The sequence below is a fragment of the Sus scrofa genome, chromosome 1 (assembly GCF_000003025.6).
Source record: "Sus scrofa isolate TJ Tabasco breed Duroc chromosome 1, Sscrofa11.1, whole genome shotgun sequence".
NCBI classification, from domain to species: domain Eukaryota; kingdom Metazoa; phylum Chordata; class Mammalia; order Artiodactyla; family Suidae; genus Sus; species Sus scrofa.
Window position 1 is genome coordinate 37,108,103 of NC_010443.5, and position 17,452 is coordinate 37,125,554.

Here is a 17,452-nt window from a genome sequence, read left to right on the forward strand (position 1 = left end):
AACCTAATTGTTATGATTAAACACATTTTAATATAATCAACCCAGACATCGAAAACTAGAGAGACATAGTTCAAATGGATACCAATTTAAGTGACAAAAATACAAAACCTAATTGACGATGAAAAGATGCTCTTACTTGCACGATATCAGAAAAATGCGAATTAAGACAGTGTATCGTGTTACATCTATTAGCATGACAAAAATCAGGAAGCTGGATGATTCTAGTGTTGACAAAGATGTGAACTGCTCCTAGGAATGTACACTGGTACAGACATTCATTCCATCAGAGTAAGTGTACATAGCCCATCTGACTCAGCAAACCAGCTCATAGACATCCATGCTCCCCTGGGAGACATCATAAAGTGACCTGTTTGAGGGTGTACACAGCAGCCTTACCTGTGGCGGTGGGAAGCAGGAGGGTGAGCCAAACATGCTCTGGGATTCTAGGCAGTAATTAGAAACAACAAGCCGGAAGTACACATGCAACATGTTTATATCGAGAGGGACAGAATGGGATGTGCAGAACGATAACATTATGTACATTTAAAAGAGGTGCACGCAAAAATACAAACTCTCTTCAAGGCCACATTCAAATAAAAGACTATGCACACTGAACACACTAGAATGGAGTGGAGCAGACAGAGAAATGGGGGTGCGGAATGAGGATAAAGAGGAACTCAGGAATCAGCAGCAAGGGGTCCAGGTCTGACCAGTGATGACAAGCCATGAGCTCTGACGTGTGATTAACACATCCCTCTAAGTCTAAGGTCCTATAATCTCCCCGCCCCCACACACGGACCAACAATATCATCTACATAACAAATATTGGTGAACTGCGTGAGAACTGGAAAGTAACACAGAAAATATTTAAAAGCAGATGAATGCCATGTGAATTAAGTATTTCCTTTATGCTATTTTAACATTAAGAACCAAGAAAAAATAATAAATGCTGCTATTAGAGTCCTTTTCTGGTGATTTAACCAGAGACACTGTGAAAATCCCTCTGGCCCGTAAAAAGTGACCTCCCTTTTTTCAGGTGAGCACACCTAAATCACCTTAGGAAGGTGGGACCACACTGACTGCGTTTTAGATCTCCAGCCTCTGCAGCTTAGGAGCTTCCCCACAGCCTGCTGAAAAACCCAATCATAGTGGTTTAGAACTCTCGAGACCTACCTGGTATTCCCTCCTTTTAATATCTCAGCTCCACACTCTGTCCCACATGACTGCCCTTCTCCGTGTCACCATAAACAGCTGTCCCTTTAGGTCTGCATGTTTTCAGCACAGTCTTCGTAACCTTCTGTAGGTGCTTCCTATTTCTAGAGTCTAAGTGGCTGCTTCCCACCCAGGCAGCTCTAGCCCCTGCCCTTCCATCTGCTGTGCCTAATTCTCTCTGGCCTCACTGGGGGTACTGCCACCAAATCATGAGCGTTCCCGTATTGTTCAGCTGCCAAGGAAAAACAGGTGCTGGCTGAACTTTTCAGGGTAAAGTCTTAACTATGTACACCTGAAATACTATGAAAAGTAAATTACTTTCCTTTGGTACAGGTGGGTGGGTCAGAAAAATGGCAAACAGGGTAATATTACAAAAAGAAAAAAAAAGCCAAAAACCTTTCTTCCAGGGTCTAAGATTTTGAAATACTTGAGGAAAGGACCGCAACGTACCCATCTTTGAACGTCTTGTGCCTTCACGTGATACCCATTATATATGCAGGCATGAGCTTTCCAATACAGATCAAGGAGCCCAACGTGTTGGATTGCAGGCAACAACGTTTCACTGATAGATCATCACACCAGAAAACCATCTGAACCAATCAGCCATAAACTGGACACTGTCTTACAGTTGATGGAATATAGAAAGCAGAGAACTGGCACATGCTAAGGACTTGACTGAACTGTCTTCATATCATTATAGCATAAGATCAGGTTTTGCATTGCTTCTCAAATTTTTTTTTTGCAGCAAGTCTTAAAGACGGCCAAAAAAAAAAAAAAAGATGGTCAGCTATTGTCTTGGTAAGTGAAGCTCATAGATGTGCGATATCAACCCTCATAGCTGTGCAATATTAAACATGTCACTTGATATATTTATGTCTTCATTTCCTTATCTCTAAAATGAAGATCTCACAAAGTTGTTTGAGAGATTAAATGAGATAATAGATGGTGTTTTTATCTCAGAGCCTGGCACAAGTTAAGTATTTAATAAATGCTATTAATAATAACGCAGTCAACATAAGTAAGCAGCAATTAGAATAGGGTAGGGTGTTGGAAGAATTACACCCTAAGCAAAAAGGTATCATTCCAGAACATAGGAGTGAATTATGACATATATTATGTCACACACACACACACACACACACACACACAGGCACACATTCTTTTTCTCATATTATCTTCCATCGTGTTCTATCCCAAGAGATTGGATATAGTTCCCTGCATACATTAGGATCTCATTGCATATCCATTCTAAATATAATAGTTTGCATCTACTAACCCCAAACTCCCAGTCCATCCCACTCCCTTCCCCTCCCCCCTTGACAACCAAAGGAAGAAAGGAAGAAACATACTCACAGACATTATATTTTTACAAAGAACAAAATTTTAAAAAATCCAACTGTTAGAAAACTAAGAATAAGAATGACTGTCCTTACATGATGAAAAATGTTTAGTTACTCTTTGATATTCATTAGAAATATGCTTCTGAACAAGCAGTGGGTTCCTAAAGAGTGTATATCAAAAGAAATTTCCTCATAAGAGCAAAAACTGAATGAGTTCATGATATCACTTCCAGGACTGCAGGGGCTCGTTCATCATCTAAACGCAGCCTAAACTAAAGCACTAGTGAGGCCCCCACCCCTGCCTTAGAGAAGAAGGATTGCAGGGTGTGCAGTGGAAGAGAGACCCACAAGCACTGGCTCCACCCATTCTTTTTATTCCTGTTGTTCTGTGAAGACAAGTGCCTGAGAGCACTTCCAGCGAAGCTTTTAAGGCTTCTGGGCATAATATCTCCCATTCCACTAAACTACAACAAAGAGGCTAACCTAATGTGATGCAAGGCTAAACCACAAGTATTTAAGGTCATAAAAATAAACTCTGTAGTGGAGATGAAAGCAGAAACACTTCAAACATAAGGAGACAGCTTGGAAACCCGGAGGAGGAAGAGGGGACCCCTGCCATTTTCAGGAGGCCACCTTTTCTTTCTGTAAGGCAACACGTGTGCAGAAAGGACACCAGGCACCCACTTGTTCCCTGATGGCCTCTAGAAATTATAAGCACTATAAGCACGCTTCTAAATGCTCCAAAAGTATACCTGAGTAAATGGAGATGAATTCTTGTAACAGAAATATAAAAAGTAAAACACTAACCAAAATAAATGCAGGAATTCCTACCACCAAGTTTATACTCAACTTTGTTCTGGAATCTCTAGTCAAAAAAGCAACACATAAAAGAGTTTTGACTACTGGAAAGAAAGAAATGAAAATCTAATTATTAGCAGATGAATTATCTACCTAAAGAGCAAACATCATAAAAACCTTCAGAAATCATAAAGCGGTTCAGTAAGGTGGCCAGATTTGTCTTTTATGCATATGATAGAAATGTATTTGGAAAAGTCCCAGGCACAATGGTATCAAACTAGAAAATACCTAGGAGTGAATACAGCGATAATGGCAAGAGATACATAAAGGAATTTGTAAAGGTTCTCTGAAGTCTATAGATGGAAGCTTGACTAAATGGTGGTATATACACAATATTCCTAAATAGGAAATCTCATTCCTGTGAATATTTCACTTTCTCTTCAAATTAATTTTTAAATTAAATGCAATCTAGGTCACAAGATAAAAAACATTTTGGAGAGGGGAAACATGTCAAGTTGAAAACCAGGTTTACCCAGAAGCATTAAATACATAAGACTCTCCAAAATTATTTTTGGAAGAGAAATGAGGGATGAGGATAGGTATACTGTATTGATGCTAAAACACATGATTATAAAGCCACAGCAATTAAAATATTATGGTGAAATACTAAAAATAGAGTTGTATTGAAAGAATTTCGTGTAAAATAAAAGTGCCTCTATAAAGCAGAAAGAAAAGGCTGAGTTTTCACATAAATGTCTTAACTCCACGTTACAGAGGAGGCTCTGGCATCAGGCAGAGTCTCCCTCTGTCCCTGGCTCACAGTGTGACCTTGGACAAGCGACTGTACTTAATCAGAGACAGTTTCCCAGGGCGTAAAACGGGAATGCTAACTGGACTCCCACAGAGGGTCAGTGTAAGGGTGAGATTATGTAAAGCTCTCTGCCGTGTGTGAAGAAAGGGCTCAGGCAACCTTAAGGATTATTACGAAGTGATGTTGGTGAACTAGCTTACATCTGGAGAAAAACCCAGATCACTCTCAAATCAATGCAGATGGATCAAAGATTTAATAGTAATAAGTAAAGTCATAAATGTCTTTGAAGAAACCTGTTGTGGCTCAGTGGGTTAAGTATCCAACTAGTATCCACTAGGATGCAGGTTCTCTTCCTGGCCTCCTTCAGTGGGTTAAGGATCCGGCATTGCTGTGAGCCGAGGTGTAGGCTGCAGACACAGCTCGGATCTGGCATTGCTGTGGCTCTGGCGTAGGCCAGCAGCTGCAGCTCTGATTCAACCCCTAGCCTGGGAACTTCCATATGCTGTGGGTTCAGGCCTAAAAAGACAAAAAAGAAAAGAAAGAAAGAAAGAAAAAAAGGTAGGAACTAAAGAAGTAACATCTACCTTACTGGTGATTATACCCATGCAATGCAACTAAAATATTAAATATTATTATTTAGTATTCTAAGCATAACTTCTAAAATACCTGAATCACTGTTAACAATAAAATTTTAAATAGCTACGTCATGAAGAGCCTTCCTCTCCTGAGCGTAGAGGGGGCAGGACTGTGAGGAAAAACCCTCTACTCTGGGGAACTCTATATTTCATCCTCTGTTGACACAAAGGGAAACCAGGGATTATTTTCCTTCCTTTAAGCACTACACAGGCACGACAGTCTTTGACCAAAATTAGTCACACAGAAGCAAAACCTCAACTGGGAGAAGGGCAGAGGAGTTGCCCACCACAGAACGTTCTTACCTCAGAGCTCAGTACCTGCCTCGGCTCTGAGCAAGCCCTCAATTTTTTGTGGAATGAATAAACTAGTCTCACTCTGACTCCGAAGAACCAGGTTATTTTGGTTGTTCCATCGACATTTGATGTCACTGTAAGAACAGTGAGTGTTCTGAATGTAACTACATATGTGACAAGGTCAAGAGGTTAAGCCCAGAGAGAACTTTCAACCTTATCATCAGTTACTACAGCTCCGGGGAAAAGGAAATTCCGTGTATAGCTAACTTTTTCTTCCTTACTAAGATCCAACCATGTTCTTGGGGCAGTGGAAAAAACATTACAATCTTATTTACTAACTTTTTGCCTTAATTTTCTCTCAGAGTTGATTCAGGGGAAACAGACTGATGTGGGAGGCTTCACTTGGGCTTTGGTACCACACAGCTGGGCTTGAACCCTACTTCATGCTGGCCCTCGGTGGGACCTCTTGCAGGCTTTTCAGCTTCTAGGTGTTCTCACTTGTAAAGGAGGCTACTGCTGCCTGCAGTAGATCATGATGAGAAGGAAATTAATGAAATAAAGCATCTAGTCCACAGGAGATATTCACCCAGAACAGAACCTTTCTGCTTTTCCTCAAGCCTGGATACTGCTTCTCCTCTCCTTCCCAAGCTCTTTCCCACCTTCTGAAAACTCTTTCAAAATGGCTTTTGTTTTTCTTTTTTATAAATGGATCTAGGGCTTAATTGAGTAAATTTAAACTTTAGGAGAAAGTTGAGGAACTATGAAAAATAATTCTATATGAATCAAAACTATATATGGTCAGAGTTCCCATTGTGGCACAGTGGAAATGAATCCAACTAGTAACTGTGAGGTTGCGGGTTTGATCCCTGACCTTGCTCAGTGGGTAAAGGATCCAGTGTTGCTGTAAGCTGTGGTATAGGCCAACAGCTGTAGCTCGAGTTCAGTCCCCAGTATGGGAATCTCCAAATGCTATAGGTGTGGCCCTAAAAAGGGGAAAAAAAAAAAAACCAAAAAAAACCAAACAAACAAACCCTATATATAATCATCTTAAAATACAGTTGAACAGGAGTTCTCGCCATGGCTCAGCAGTAACAAACCTGACTAGGAAGGACTCCTGAGAACATGGGTTCGACCCCGGCCTTGCTCAGTGGGTTAAGGATGCTGTTGCCATGAACTGTGGTGTAGGTTGTAGACATGGCTGGGATCCCGCATTGCTGTGGCTGAGGCTGTGGCTGGCAGCTGCAACTCCGATTCAGCCCCTAGTCTGGGAACGTCCATATGCTGTGAGTGCCACCCTAAAAAGACCGAAAAACAAACAAACAAACAAACAAACAAAAAAACCAGTTGAACAAAAGAAGAAAATATCAATCACCCATTTTATCCACATTGAGAGAGAACCAATGTTGCATTCTGGTAAATACACCTCCAGTAGCTCACTTCTTTTAAACAAAAACAGAGTCATGATCTGTACACTACTGCCAAACTGCTTTTCTACAAAATTTCCCACGTGATTGACTGTGTTCCTCCGTCATTAAAAAGAGGCACAGAGTATTCCATTTTAAGTTATTTATGTTATTTTTACTTTCCCAGTATTTTAAACAATGAAGTGATAGTCACTGCAGTCAAATCTATTATGCTCATGATCATTTCCTTAGGGTAAGTTTCTGCAAACAGAATTGTTGGGTCAAAGGGCATGCAAAAGTAAAGCTCTGGATAAAAATGGCCAAAATGCCTTCTAAAAAAAAAAAATTCAACCACATTACTCTCCCACTAGCAATATATTAAGAGTGTTTTTCCCTTGCACACTCCCCAGTTCACTTCTAATTTGATTTTTCTTTTTTTCTTTCTTTTTTTTTTTTTTTTGGTAGGCTAAGTATTTATTTATTTATTTTATATAATGATTTTTGTTTTTTTCATTATAGCTGGTTTACAGTGTTCTGTCAATTTTCTACTGTACAGCATGGTGACCCAGTTACACATACACATATAGATTCTTTTAATTTGATTTTTCAAACTCACTCAAACTGAAAAATCACTCACCTTATTTAGTCTAATCTGTTGTCCTCCCCTCAGCCCAAACCACATTTGGGTGTTTCTTTTACAGAGATTTCTCATAATACAAATGTGATCTCACATTCTGACAAGCTGGATAGGAAATGAGATTTGCATGATGCCACGACTATGATCATAACAGGACTAGACTCGGAACTCACAGGACAGCAGTAGACACAGCTGCTGGGTTCCGTGACTAAAATGGATTACAACATACTGTGTTAACGGGAGGGTTGGAGTTGTGAGAAGAAAAGGAGGGGGTTCCCTTTAGGTCCCTTAAGTGACACTCAGCCAGGTGGCCAGGGGCTGTGAAGGTGTGAGGGAAATGGAAAAGTTGCTAAGAGAGTAGATCTTAACTGTTCTCACCACACAGAAGAAATGGAATTGTGTGACCAGAAGGTGCTAGCTAATGTTATGGTGGTAATTATGTTGCAACATATCCATGTATCAAATTGCTGTATACCTTAGCCTTATACAACGTTATGTCCATTTTATCTCAATAAATAAAGCTGGAAGAAAAGAATTACGATGCCTTTTTATATTCATGCTTATAACCATATTTATGTATTTTTCACTTCGTGTTTAACTAGTTGCAATGCTGACCGCCACTTCTTCCATAAAATGACATTTTCCCTCTGTCTCTCTTTTTTTTTTTTTCTTTTTGGCAGCTGCAGCTTGTGGAAGTTCTCAGGCCAGGGAATGAACCTGTACCACAGCAGAGACAATCCTAGATCCTTAACCTGCTGTGCCACCAAGGCAGTCCAATTTTTTCATTCTTGAGGACTACATTTTGACATGTATCTCAGAAAAGAATATCCCTTCCTCTCACTAACTGTTTTAGGAGAGCTATGACACAAACAGTATGTTTTCTGAGACCTTAGTATGTCTGAGGATATCTCTTGTTCTCTTTTGAGCCTGAAAAGCAACTTTCTTCACAATTCTGAAGGTTTAATTCCTCTGGTTTTCACTACTGTGGAGGAGTCTGTGCCTCTCTTCTTTGCTCCTTTGTAGGCAACATTTTAAAAAAGTTTTTCTTTTTTTTCCTTTTTTTTCTTTTCTTTTTTTTTTTTTTTTTTTTTTTTTTGCCTGTTGTTCGTTTGTTTGACCATTTAACCATGCCACAGTTTATCTGAGGGCAGTTCCCCCCTTAATTCTGCTTAACTAGGAACCATGAGGTTGCAGGTTCGATCCCTGGCCTTGCTCAGCAGGCTAAGGACCAGCGTTGCTGTGACCTGTGGTGTAGGTCGTAGATGGGGCTCGGACCCTGCATTGCTGTGGCTGTGGTGTAGGCTGGCTGCAACAGCTCCAATTAGACCCCTAGCCTGGGAACCTCCATATGCCTCGGGAAGTGGTCCTAGAAAAAGGCAAAAAGACAAAAAAAAAAAAAGATTCTACCTAAATATGGTGAGCTCTTCTGATTTCTTAAGTCCGGTATGAGTTTTACCTCCCAAAAGCACTTCTTATACTAAGTCTTATTCCCATTGTTCTGACCTACTCGCCAAGAACACCTTTAATTCATAGACTCTTCATTCATGCCTCCCATATGTGACATCTCTCCTAACACTTCTTCTGCAACAATCCTAAGCATCTTTTGGGCACCACTCAGATTGGACCTGGTCACCACTTAGGTTTTCATGGTGTAACTTCACTTTAAACATTAATCTGACTTCCTTGATGGCCCCAAGAAGCACAGGCCTAATTATTTCCATCCTAATAATTTCAGTTTATTTTATAGCCAAGTTCCTCAAGTGTTTATATTCCGTCTGATTTTACAAAATATGAATTAAGTTCTTGATATCTCTTTCCACTTCAAAGGCCATTTTAATCTTTTAATTTGAGCTCTAAAGTACTAGAAAGATCATTACTTTTAAACAGAAGAGTGATGCTGTTGTATGTGGCTTGACCTACTTTTATGTTTGGGAATGAAATTTATCAAAATAGCCTAACTTTGGCTTTCTGAACTTGCTTTGTGAAACACAGACAAATGACAGGAAATCTTCAAATACGTGGTTAAAAAATACCCTAAAAAATGTAATCTGTATGAGGGAAAGTGTCAGGGTTGCCATTGTGGGAAATAATTCAGTAGTTGGTTAATTTCATCCTGTAGTAAACCCCTCAAATGTTTAACAAACGAAAAGCAGAGAATTCATAGATTTTACTCTTAAGTTTCTTTTAAACTCGGGAAGGAAAATTATGATTGAAATGATTTAGACATTACAGACTTATTATTGAAAAGCTAAATTCATTCTTTACATTGAAGAAGTTTTCTCTAAATAAATTTGTGCAACCATAACCACAAAACTGACCATACTCTTACTTAAGTGTCTTCTGTTTATTAAATAACCTCCCAATTCTCTTAAAATATCCTCTTTACTATTAGGATTCTTAGTATTAATCTTTTATATTAAAATACTACAAAAGCATAATAATATACTTTATTCCAATTTAGGTTTGCCTTCCATATGTATAAAATTTCTCTATCTCTTTTGCCTTATGCTTACATATCTGTGTTTCAGTTAAATGACTTCCCACTGAGAAGTTATCCACATTTGTAAAATTCTCATTCCTGCCTCCACATCCATAGAAGCAAAGATGTATACTATTCCAGGATTAAAGAATAATGTATTCCTTTAATACAAAAGAATTTGGGGATATAATTCCTGACATTTAATATATTTTGATACTGTAATATGGACCAAACAGCTTCTGAAATGTATGTAATCATTCCTACCTACTTGTGCCAAATTTAATTACAACTTAAAAGCTAATTTTCAAAAGTATACTAGGATATATTGTCAATTCCTTAAGGGCTTATATAAATAAATAGAATAAGTGACTAAGGAAGTAAATACAAGTATATGTGCTCAACAGGAGGGTTGAGTTCACTTATTCTAGAAGTTTTTATCTGGATGCTTACTTACCGTGTACCCGCTGCTATACTAGGTGTTAGATCTAGATTTATCTGAAGCCATCTGCCTCAATGTTATTACTCTACTTCCTTTCTCCTGCTTCCCGTCTCAAAAACAAAACATTCTTAGAACTGGCACCGCTTTGTTACAAGGCAACTCTAGTGACTCAATCTTTCCATAATATCTTTTATCAGTACTTTAGCTGCTGTGTTCTTCTAAATATAAGGAGAAAGTAATGAACTATTACCCAAGGCTTATATGAGGCATAGATAAATCTAAGTTAACAAGTCAAAAACATTATTTTGTTAAAATACGCTCCCTTAGATCAGGTAGGTATTGTTATAGATGCAGAAATAGGTATCTACAGAAAATAATTATTTTCTTTCACATTGATTACAGAACAATTTTCTGATTAATATTAAAAATAATTTTTAGATGTGTACTGTACAAAAAAATGAAGAAAACAAAACTTCCTTGTAAATTCTGTACCCAGAGGAAACAATAATCAATGTATTGTATATAGATCCTTCCAGTCTGTTTTTCTATAAATCCATTATCATTTGCCATCTATTAACTCTTTGTTTTAACTTTCTGTGCATTCCTTGGATTACTTCTTCTGCACATATTTAATCTCACACCTTAAGTAGCAATTTCCAGCCGTTTCACCTGGGATCCAGGCCCCTCTAGACAAATCCACTTGGTACTTCTAAAACACCTCCACACGCAAATTCATTATTTTTCTCCTTTCTTTCTGAGTTTTCTAGTTTGTCAATTCTTGATTCTGTTCTTTTTCTCCCTCGTATACTACACTGGTCACAAAATACTGCTGTCTCTATGAACAAAATCTCTTCTTCAGGTGCTATTTCTCCTCTGCCCAAATCCCAACAAGCACAACCTGCCTTCAGGTTCACTTCCACCCACTGTCCTTAGATTTATCCTCTTAAATAGAGGGTTAATGGAATTCACCCAAAGGCTTCCCACTGATACCAGATAAAGTCTAAATCTTTAATGTGGCTGACAAGATCCTCCCATTTTAGCATCTCTCCTCCCCAGATTAGAGCTACCAAAAAGAACTCGAATTGGATTATTTTTGACTTGAGGTCTAACGCTCCACCTAGTGGTACAGGACAACATCTGGGATGGGAATCAAGGGACTATGCCAGGTCAGCTCTGTGAGAGCAAGCTAACCTGCCAGCACCGGTGTTGACCACCTAGAGTCAGATGCGAAAGGGGACAAGGAATCTAGTAGTTTTCTATAAATACTGTATTCTTTTAAGGAAATGCCTCAAACCTCCACATCAGTTATCATTGCCATTCTCGAGAGAAGATAAAAAGTTTTGATGGCATCTCTTTATGTATTATCACCAAATAAAATCACAGAATAATTTTGACCCAGCTAATGTACTGTACAGCCTATATACTTCCAGAATTTTCAAGAAATTCAAATGAATCAGAGTATTCATTTATCTGTGTATATAATTCATCTACTCAGTGCACATTTAAAGAGCACCTGTAATGCAGATACTACATTAAGCTAATAATAGGGGGTCCATGCCATGACAGCCCTAAACAGGAAAGCAGATAGATAAATCCATGATGATCATGCAGAAGGGAAGTTAACTTCTTCCCTTCATGGAGGGCTTCCTGGAAGAAATGATGACTGAGGAGATTTTGCGAATTATCTGGTAGGAATTACTTAGGTAAAGAGTAGAGTGAAGGGCATTGTTTCAGACTCAAAGCGTTATACATCCAACAGAGTGCAGCATGTTAAAAAGCTATCCTAGTATAGCATCCACAGTTAGCAAAGCATCATGAAGAAAGCAACCTCAATGGATAGGACTCGATCAGCCTCTTTCAGGGAAACCCTATGGAGCAAAATGTCTCCATTTTAAAATACTTCATAAGCAACAGCAGTTAAAGTAGGATGAGAAAAGATAGTATTTTAAACGCACAACTGGGAGTTCCCGTCGTGGTGCAGTGGTTAACGAATCCGACTGGGAACCATGAGGTTGCGGTTCGATCCCTGCCCTTGCTCAGTGAGTTAACAATCCGGCGTTGCTGTGAGCTGTGGTGTAGGTCGCAGACACAGCTCGGTTCCCTCATTGCTGTGGCTCTGGCGTAGGCTGGCAGCTACAGCTCCGATGAGACCCCTAGCCTGGGAACCTCCATATGCCACGGGAGCAGCCCAAGAAATGGCAAAAAGACCAAAAAAATAAATAAAAAATAAAAAAAAATAAACACACAACTGTAAAAACTACACATTTGCAAATGTCCCATGTGTACAAATCATATGTAAAATATGAGAGATGGAATTTTCCTTACTTCTCTTTCCCTCTTAGGAAATAAGGGATAATACTCAACACTTTAAAGAGGAAGTTTAGTAAGCATCCAGAAATCTCTTTCATTAGGTTGACAGTTACAGTTTTCTATAAAATGTGAATGAAAAAAAAAAAAAAAAAGACAAAAAAAAAAAAAGGAGTTCCCGTCGTGGCGCAGTGGTTAACGAATCCGACTAGGAACCATGAGGTTGCGGGTTCGGTCCCTGCCCTTGCTCAGTGGGTTAACGATCCGGCGTTGCCGTGAGCTGTGGTGTAGGTTGCAGACGCGGCTCGGATCCCGCGTTGCTGTGGCTCTGGCGTAGGCCGGTGGCTACAGCTCCGATTGGACCCCTAGCCTGGGAACCTCCATATGCCGCGGGAGCGGCCCAAGAAATAGCAACAACAACAACAACAAAAAAAAAAAAAAAAAAAAAAAAAAGATAAAATGTGAATGGCTTCAGATTAAAAGCATCAATAAAGCCATGTAATATGTGACATAATCACAGGAACCCACTGGAATGCTATAAACCACAGGTTCTCCACTGCAAACACCCATGCACCTCTGTTGGAGAGACGTCATCAAAACGTTCTTCCAATGGCAGCCCATTTTATCTTTGATGAGCACTAGTAGAAAATTATATTAAACACAGAGACAAGATATGTCTCTTGGTAACCGGTAACTCTGGCATTTACTGGGACCAAGCTTGGACCTCTGTGGACCAAGTCCCTGCTACCAGACAGGCTTCATAGACTGGAAGGAGGTCTCAGAGACCTCCTTCGTCTCCTCTCTCTGAGCCTAGCCATGTCAAGAACACCATAACCTGGTTGCCATACCAAGTTAGTTTCATCTCCAGGTTCCCTTTCTTTGCATTCTCTTTTGAACCTACTCCAGGTCTGCATGTGACAGGAGCAGCAGGAATGAGACAGATGATAAAGTAAGACAGGATTGTCACCTCTGTGATGCCAGACCTGCCATTTGTGCTAATGCAGCAGCAGATACAACGACTAGCCTCAGAAACCATATACACTGTGGACTCACTTTATGATTCCCCTTAATTCAACTACCAAGTCTTCATAGGCATATGGAGGTTTCCAGCTAGAGGTCGAATCAGAGGTATAGCCACTGGCCTACGCTACAGCCTCAGCAACATGGGATCTGAGCTGTGTCTGCAACCTACACCACAGCTCACAGCAACACTGGATCCTTAACCCACTGAGTGAGGCCAGGGATCGAACCTGCTTCCTCATGGATACTAGTCAGATATATTTCTGCTGAACCACGATGGAAACTCCTAAGCCTGCCTCTTCCATCTCCTATTGCCTGGTTGATACCAAACAGTGCAGGCATTTCTAGCAATACTTTTATGGATATGTCTGTATACACTAAGGAAAGTATTTCTCATACAAGAAAAGTGACCATTCATTTAATAAATATTATGAGCAGACACTATACTCTAGGCACTGTGTTAGATGCTGGGAACATAAAATGAAACAAGACACACTAATGTTACTTATTCCCTTTATACAAGATTATGTATATAAAACAAGGGCTGGAGGCACTTAGTACTTGCTCAATAAACTGTTACTATGATGATGATGATAAATTATAATGTTTATATAGTATGACCAGTTAAAATTAGCATCTTTTAAAAATTATTACAGATTTTTAAAATGAAAATACTGCCACCAATACTCACCAATACTATAATATCTCTTTAGTTCTGTACGCCTGATCTCCTTTAACTGGTTACTTTTTCTCTTTTTTTTCTCATCAGTAATATATTCCTCTTCCACAGCAATGTTGCACTTGTCTTGCTCTAAAATGACTGTGTTAGCATCTTCTTTTCCAGTATGAGTCCTTGTGGCCATTGCTGAGGCTGTCTCTGCATTTTGTTTGGCTTGCTTTTTCTTTTTCAGTCTAGGAATGAGGGGAAAAAAGGAAAAACATGGGAGAAATAATTTGCTAGGAGAAATTATGCTAATTCCATGCTATTGGGCTTCGAGAAACTGATATTGAAAACATTTTCTTTATATTATTGTTAGTTAGACTTTCCTGTTGTTTTTTTTTTTTTCATTTCTAATTACTTAACAATTCTTCTGTGGTGATCTGTGGCTTTCCCTCAGTTTTAAGTCCTCGATACTTGTGTCTCAAAAAATTACTGGGAAATGCTCTAGACTTAAGGAAAAACTAGATTCTTCTATGGGCTACAAAAAGTTGAGTATTTTTTTATCCAGATATATAGTTACCCTACTATAATGCCATGTTTGGTGTGTTACACTTTTTTTACTTCTTAAAGTTTTATTGAAGTATAGTTGATTTATAATGCTGTGATCGTTTCTGCCATATGACAAAGTGATTCAGTTATACACACATACACACACACACACACACACACACATGCACACGTGCACACACACACACGTACACATACATTCTTTTTCAGATTCTTTTCCCATATGTATTATCACAGCATGCTGGACAGAGTTCCCCACAGCAGGTCCCCATTGACCAGTCATTCCAACACTTTAAAAAGTGTTTCTTGTTTCAAAAGTACCTCTGGTCTGATGGGCAAGCACATTTATGAAAACAAATCCCTTGTAATTGGCTCACACACTGAGTATAAAGGTTTGGCCAGGTGTGAACTGGTTCAGGTCTGCGTAATTCTTTTCCTTTATTCATATGATAGCAGTACTGAAGAAAGAGCTGCACTTCCTGAGAAAGAGAATGTCATAATGACAATACATAGTTGTGATGGTTACTAATATAATAGTTCATTGACACATTAGTGAACATATTTGATGTTCTCAATTCTTCACTCCGGAGTCAAAAACATAAAAGATGAAGTTTATCATAATTCACTGAAATTTAATAACTCCAAATATTTTCCAGTTTATGTATCACTCTGATTTTTTTTTCTTCTATTTTAGGGCCACACCTGTGGCATATGGAAGTTCCCAGGCCAGGGGTCGAATCGGAGCTACAGCCACCAGCCTACGACATAGCCACAGCAACATGGAATCCTAGCCACGTCTGCAAACTACACCACAGTTCATGGCAATGCCAGAGCCTTAACCTACTGAGCGAGGCCAGGGATTGAACTCAAGTCCTCATGGATCCTGGTTCGTTAACCACTCCCAATGTATCTTTCTGATTAATTGTCATGTCACTCTGTATTCAGCAGTCCTTCTTAAGAATGTTTTTACCTTCCCAGAATGTAAAGAATAAGGGTCTTGGCTTCTACTCTATGTGGCAGTCTGGTTATATATAAACATTTTTAAAATTGGGATCCTTTCCTCCCCTTCTATCTAGGCAGTCAGCTTTCTCTCACATGTTTCTACTTCCTTTGTTCTTTTGAGCATCTCTAGAATGTGATGTTGGGCAATGGATGAGGAAATGTTTTGGGAGAGAAAGGAAATAACTACAGAATCAAACAGGGACTAAGGTTTGATTTTATGCTGTTTTGCTCTGTAATGTTGGAAAATCAATTTAACAGTCTAAAGAGGCTCATCACCTAGGCTCAGTAATCTAAAAGGGTTTTCATTAAAATTAACTGAAGGAGTTCCCTTCATGGCTCAGCAGTAATGAACCTGACTAGGATCCATGAGCGTGCAGGTTCAACCTCTGGCCTTGTTCAGCAGGTTAAGGATCCGGCATTGCTGTGAGCTGTGGTGTAGGTCACAGATGAAGCTTGAATCTTGTGTGGCTGTGGCTGTGGCTGTGGCTGTGGCAGACAGCTGTAGCTCTGATTTGACCCCTAGCCTGGGAACTTGCAAATGCAGCGGGCGTGGCCCTAAAAGAACAAAAAGATAAAATAAAAAATTTTTTAAATTTAAAAATTTAAAAATAAACTGAAATAATGTGTCAACAGTAGAACACAAACCAAGAGAAACAGAATATACCCAATCATTTGAAGACATGAGAACGACACATGGTTCCACATACAACACGTTCAGCTTTTGAGATAACGGTCCCATGTTCTAACAAAATATTTCAACTAGCTGTTATTCATTGAACACTGAGCAGCCAAGTTCTTAGATTTTTCACTGGCGAATAAATGAGTACATGGCTAGGAGAAAGAACAGCTGGAAAAAAAAAATCTTAGATGAATGTATTCCCCACCTCTTGGTTTAGCTATTTCTTTAGGTTTACCTGTTAAAAAACAAGCAAAGCAAACAAGAACACAAACTAAACAAAATTGGAAACTCATAAAAAAAAAACTGTATCTAGTAAACATTTTTATCTTCTATCTTCAGATTTTAAACTTTTTTTTTTTTTCTGGTAAAAGAGTAGGTGGCTCTTTGCAAAAGTGAGTCAGATAATACTCCTAATAAGATGATTTCTCCTGATCAAGATTTCTGTACAAGGCTGAAATTAATATGCAGTAACCTAGAAACCATACAGAGATCAGCTCTTTGCTTAGGGAGGTCTCTACAAAGAGGTAATCTCTGTATCCAGAAGGACATGCAGATCTTGTTCAGATAAATTGGTTTAAGAAAAACATGCCTGAGATAAATGTTACTGGCTACTTCCAAAAAAGATTCTTTGGGGAGGAAAGAAAAGAGACTTAAAAAAGGAGTTCTATGCAGCCTGAGATATACTGTTGCTTCTTAATCTTCTGAATTTTTCCACTGTAAGCTAATTTAAATGTCCTCATTTCACTGTCCCCACAATAATTAAACTCACTCAGATCTGGGGCACATGTTTTGATGAAGAGCAGCACTGTTTGGGGACATCTCATGAGAGACTGATTTTCACAGGCGCAAATTTAAAAAATGGGATACATTGTTTCATTCATTTCCCTCCCTTTCCACACAGATGGTTATTGTTAACCCATATAGCCAAAGGCAGTTGTTATTTCAGGGAGGAAAAAAAAGCTAGATAATAGCAATACCAAACTTGTTTAAGGGAAGACAGAGTTCACCTTAATACTTCAGTAATTTTACAACCAGCTACATCTTTTGTTTTGACTAGAGAACTCATGAGAATTTGTTTCTCTGGGGGTGATCAATATGAGTGAAACATTCTGATGTTGTAACTGGCAATCAGTTGTGAATTCTGGAAGCCCACCATAAAATCCTTCTT

General features: G+C 39.0%; 1 protein-coding gene across 12 annotated transcripts in view; it reads right to left on the reverse strand.

Moving 5' to 3' along the window:
• NCOA7 (nuclear receptor coactivator 7) overlaps positions 1-17,452 on the reverse strand; it is a 150,911-nt gene that overhangs the window by 64,300 nt on the left and 69,159 nt on the right. For 11 of the 12 annotated variants that reach the window (XM_005659211.3, XM_021088655.1, XM_021088642.1 and 8 more), the window contains one exon: positions 14,067-14,287. In XM_005659211.3, coding sequence (XP_005659268.1) covers positions 14,067-14,287 — 221 coding nt within the window. Of the gene's footprint in view, positions 1-14,066; positions 14,288-14,924; positions 15,083-17,452 lie in introns of all 12 variants that reach the window. The other variant, XM_021088639.1, reaches the window with a different exon arrangement.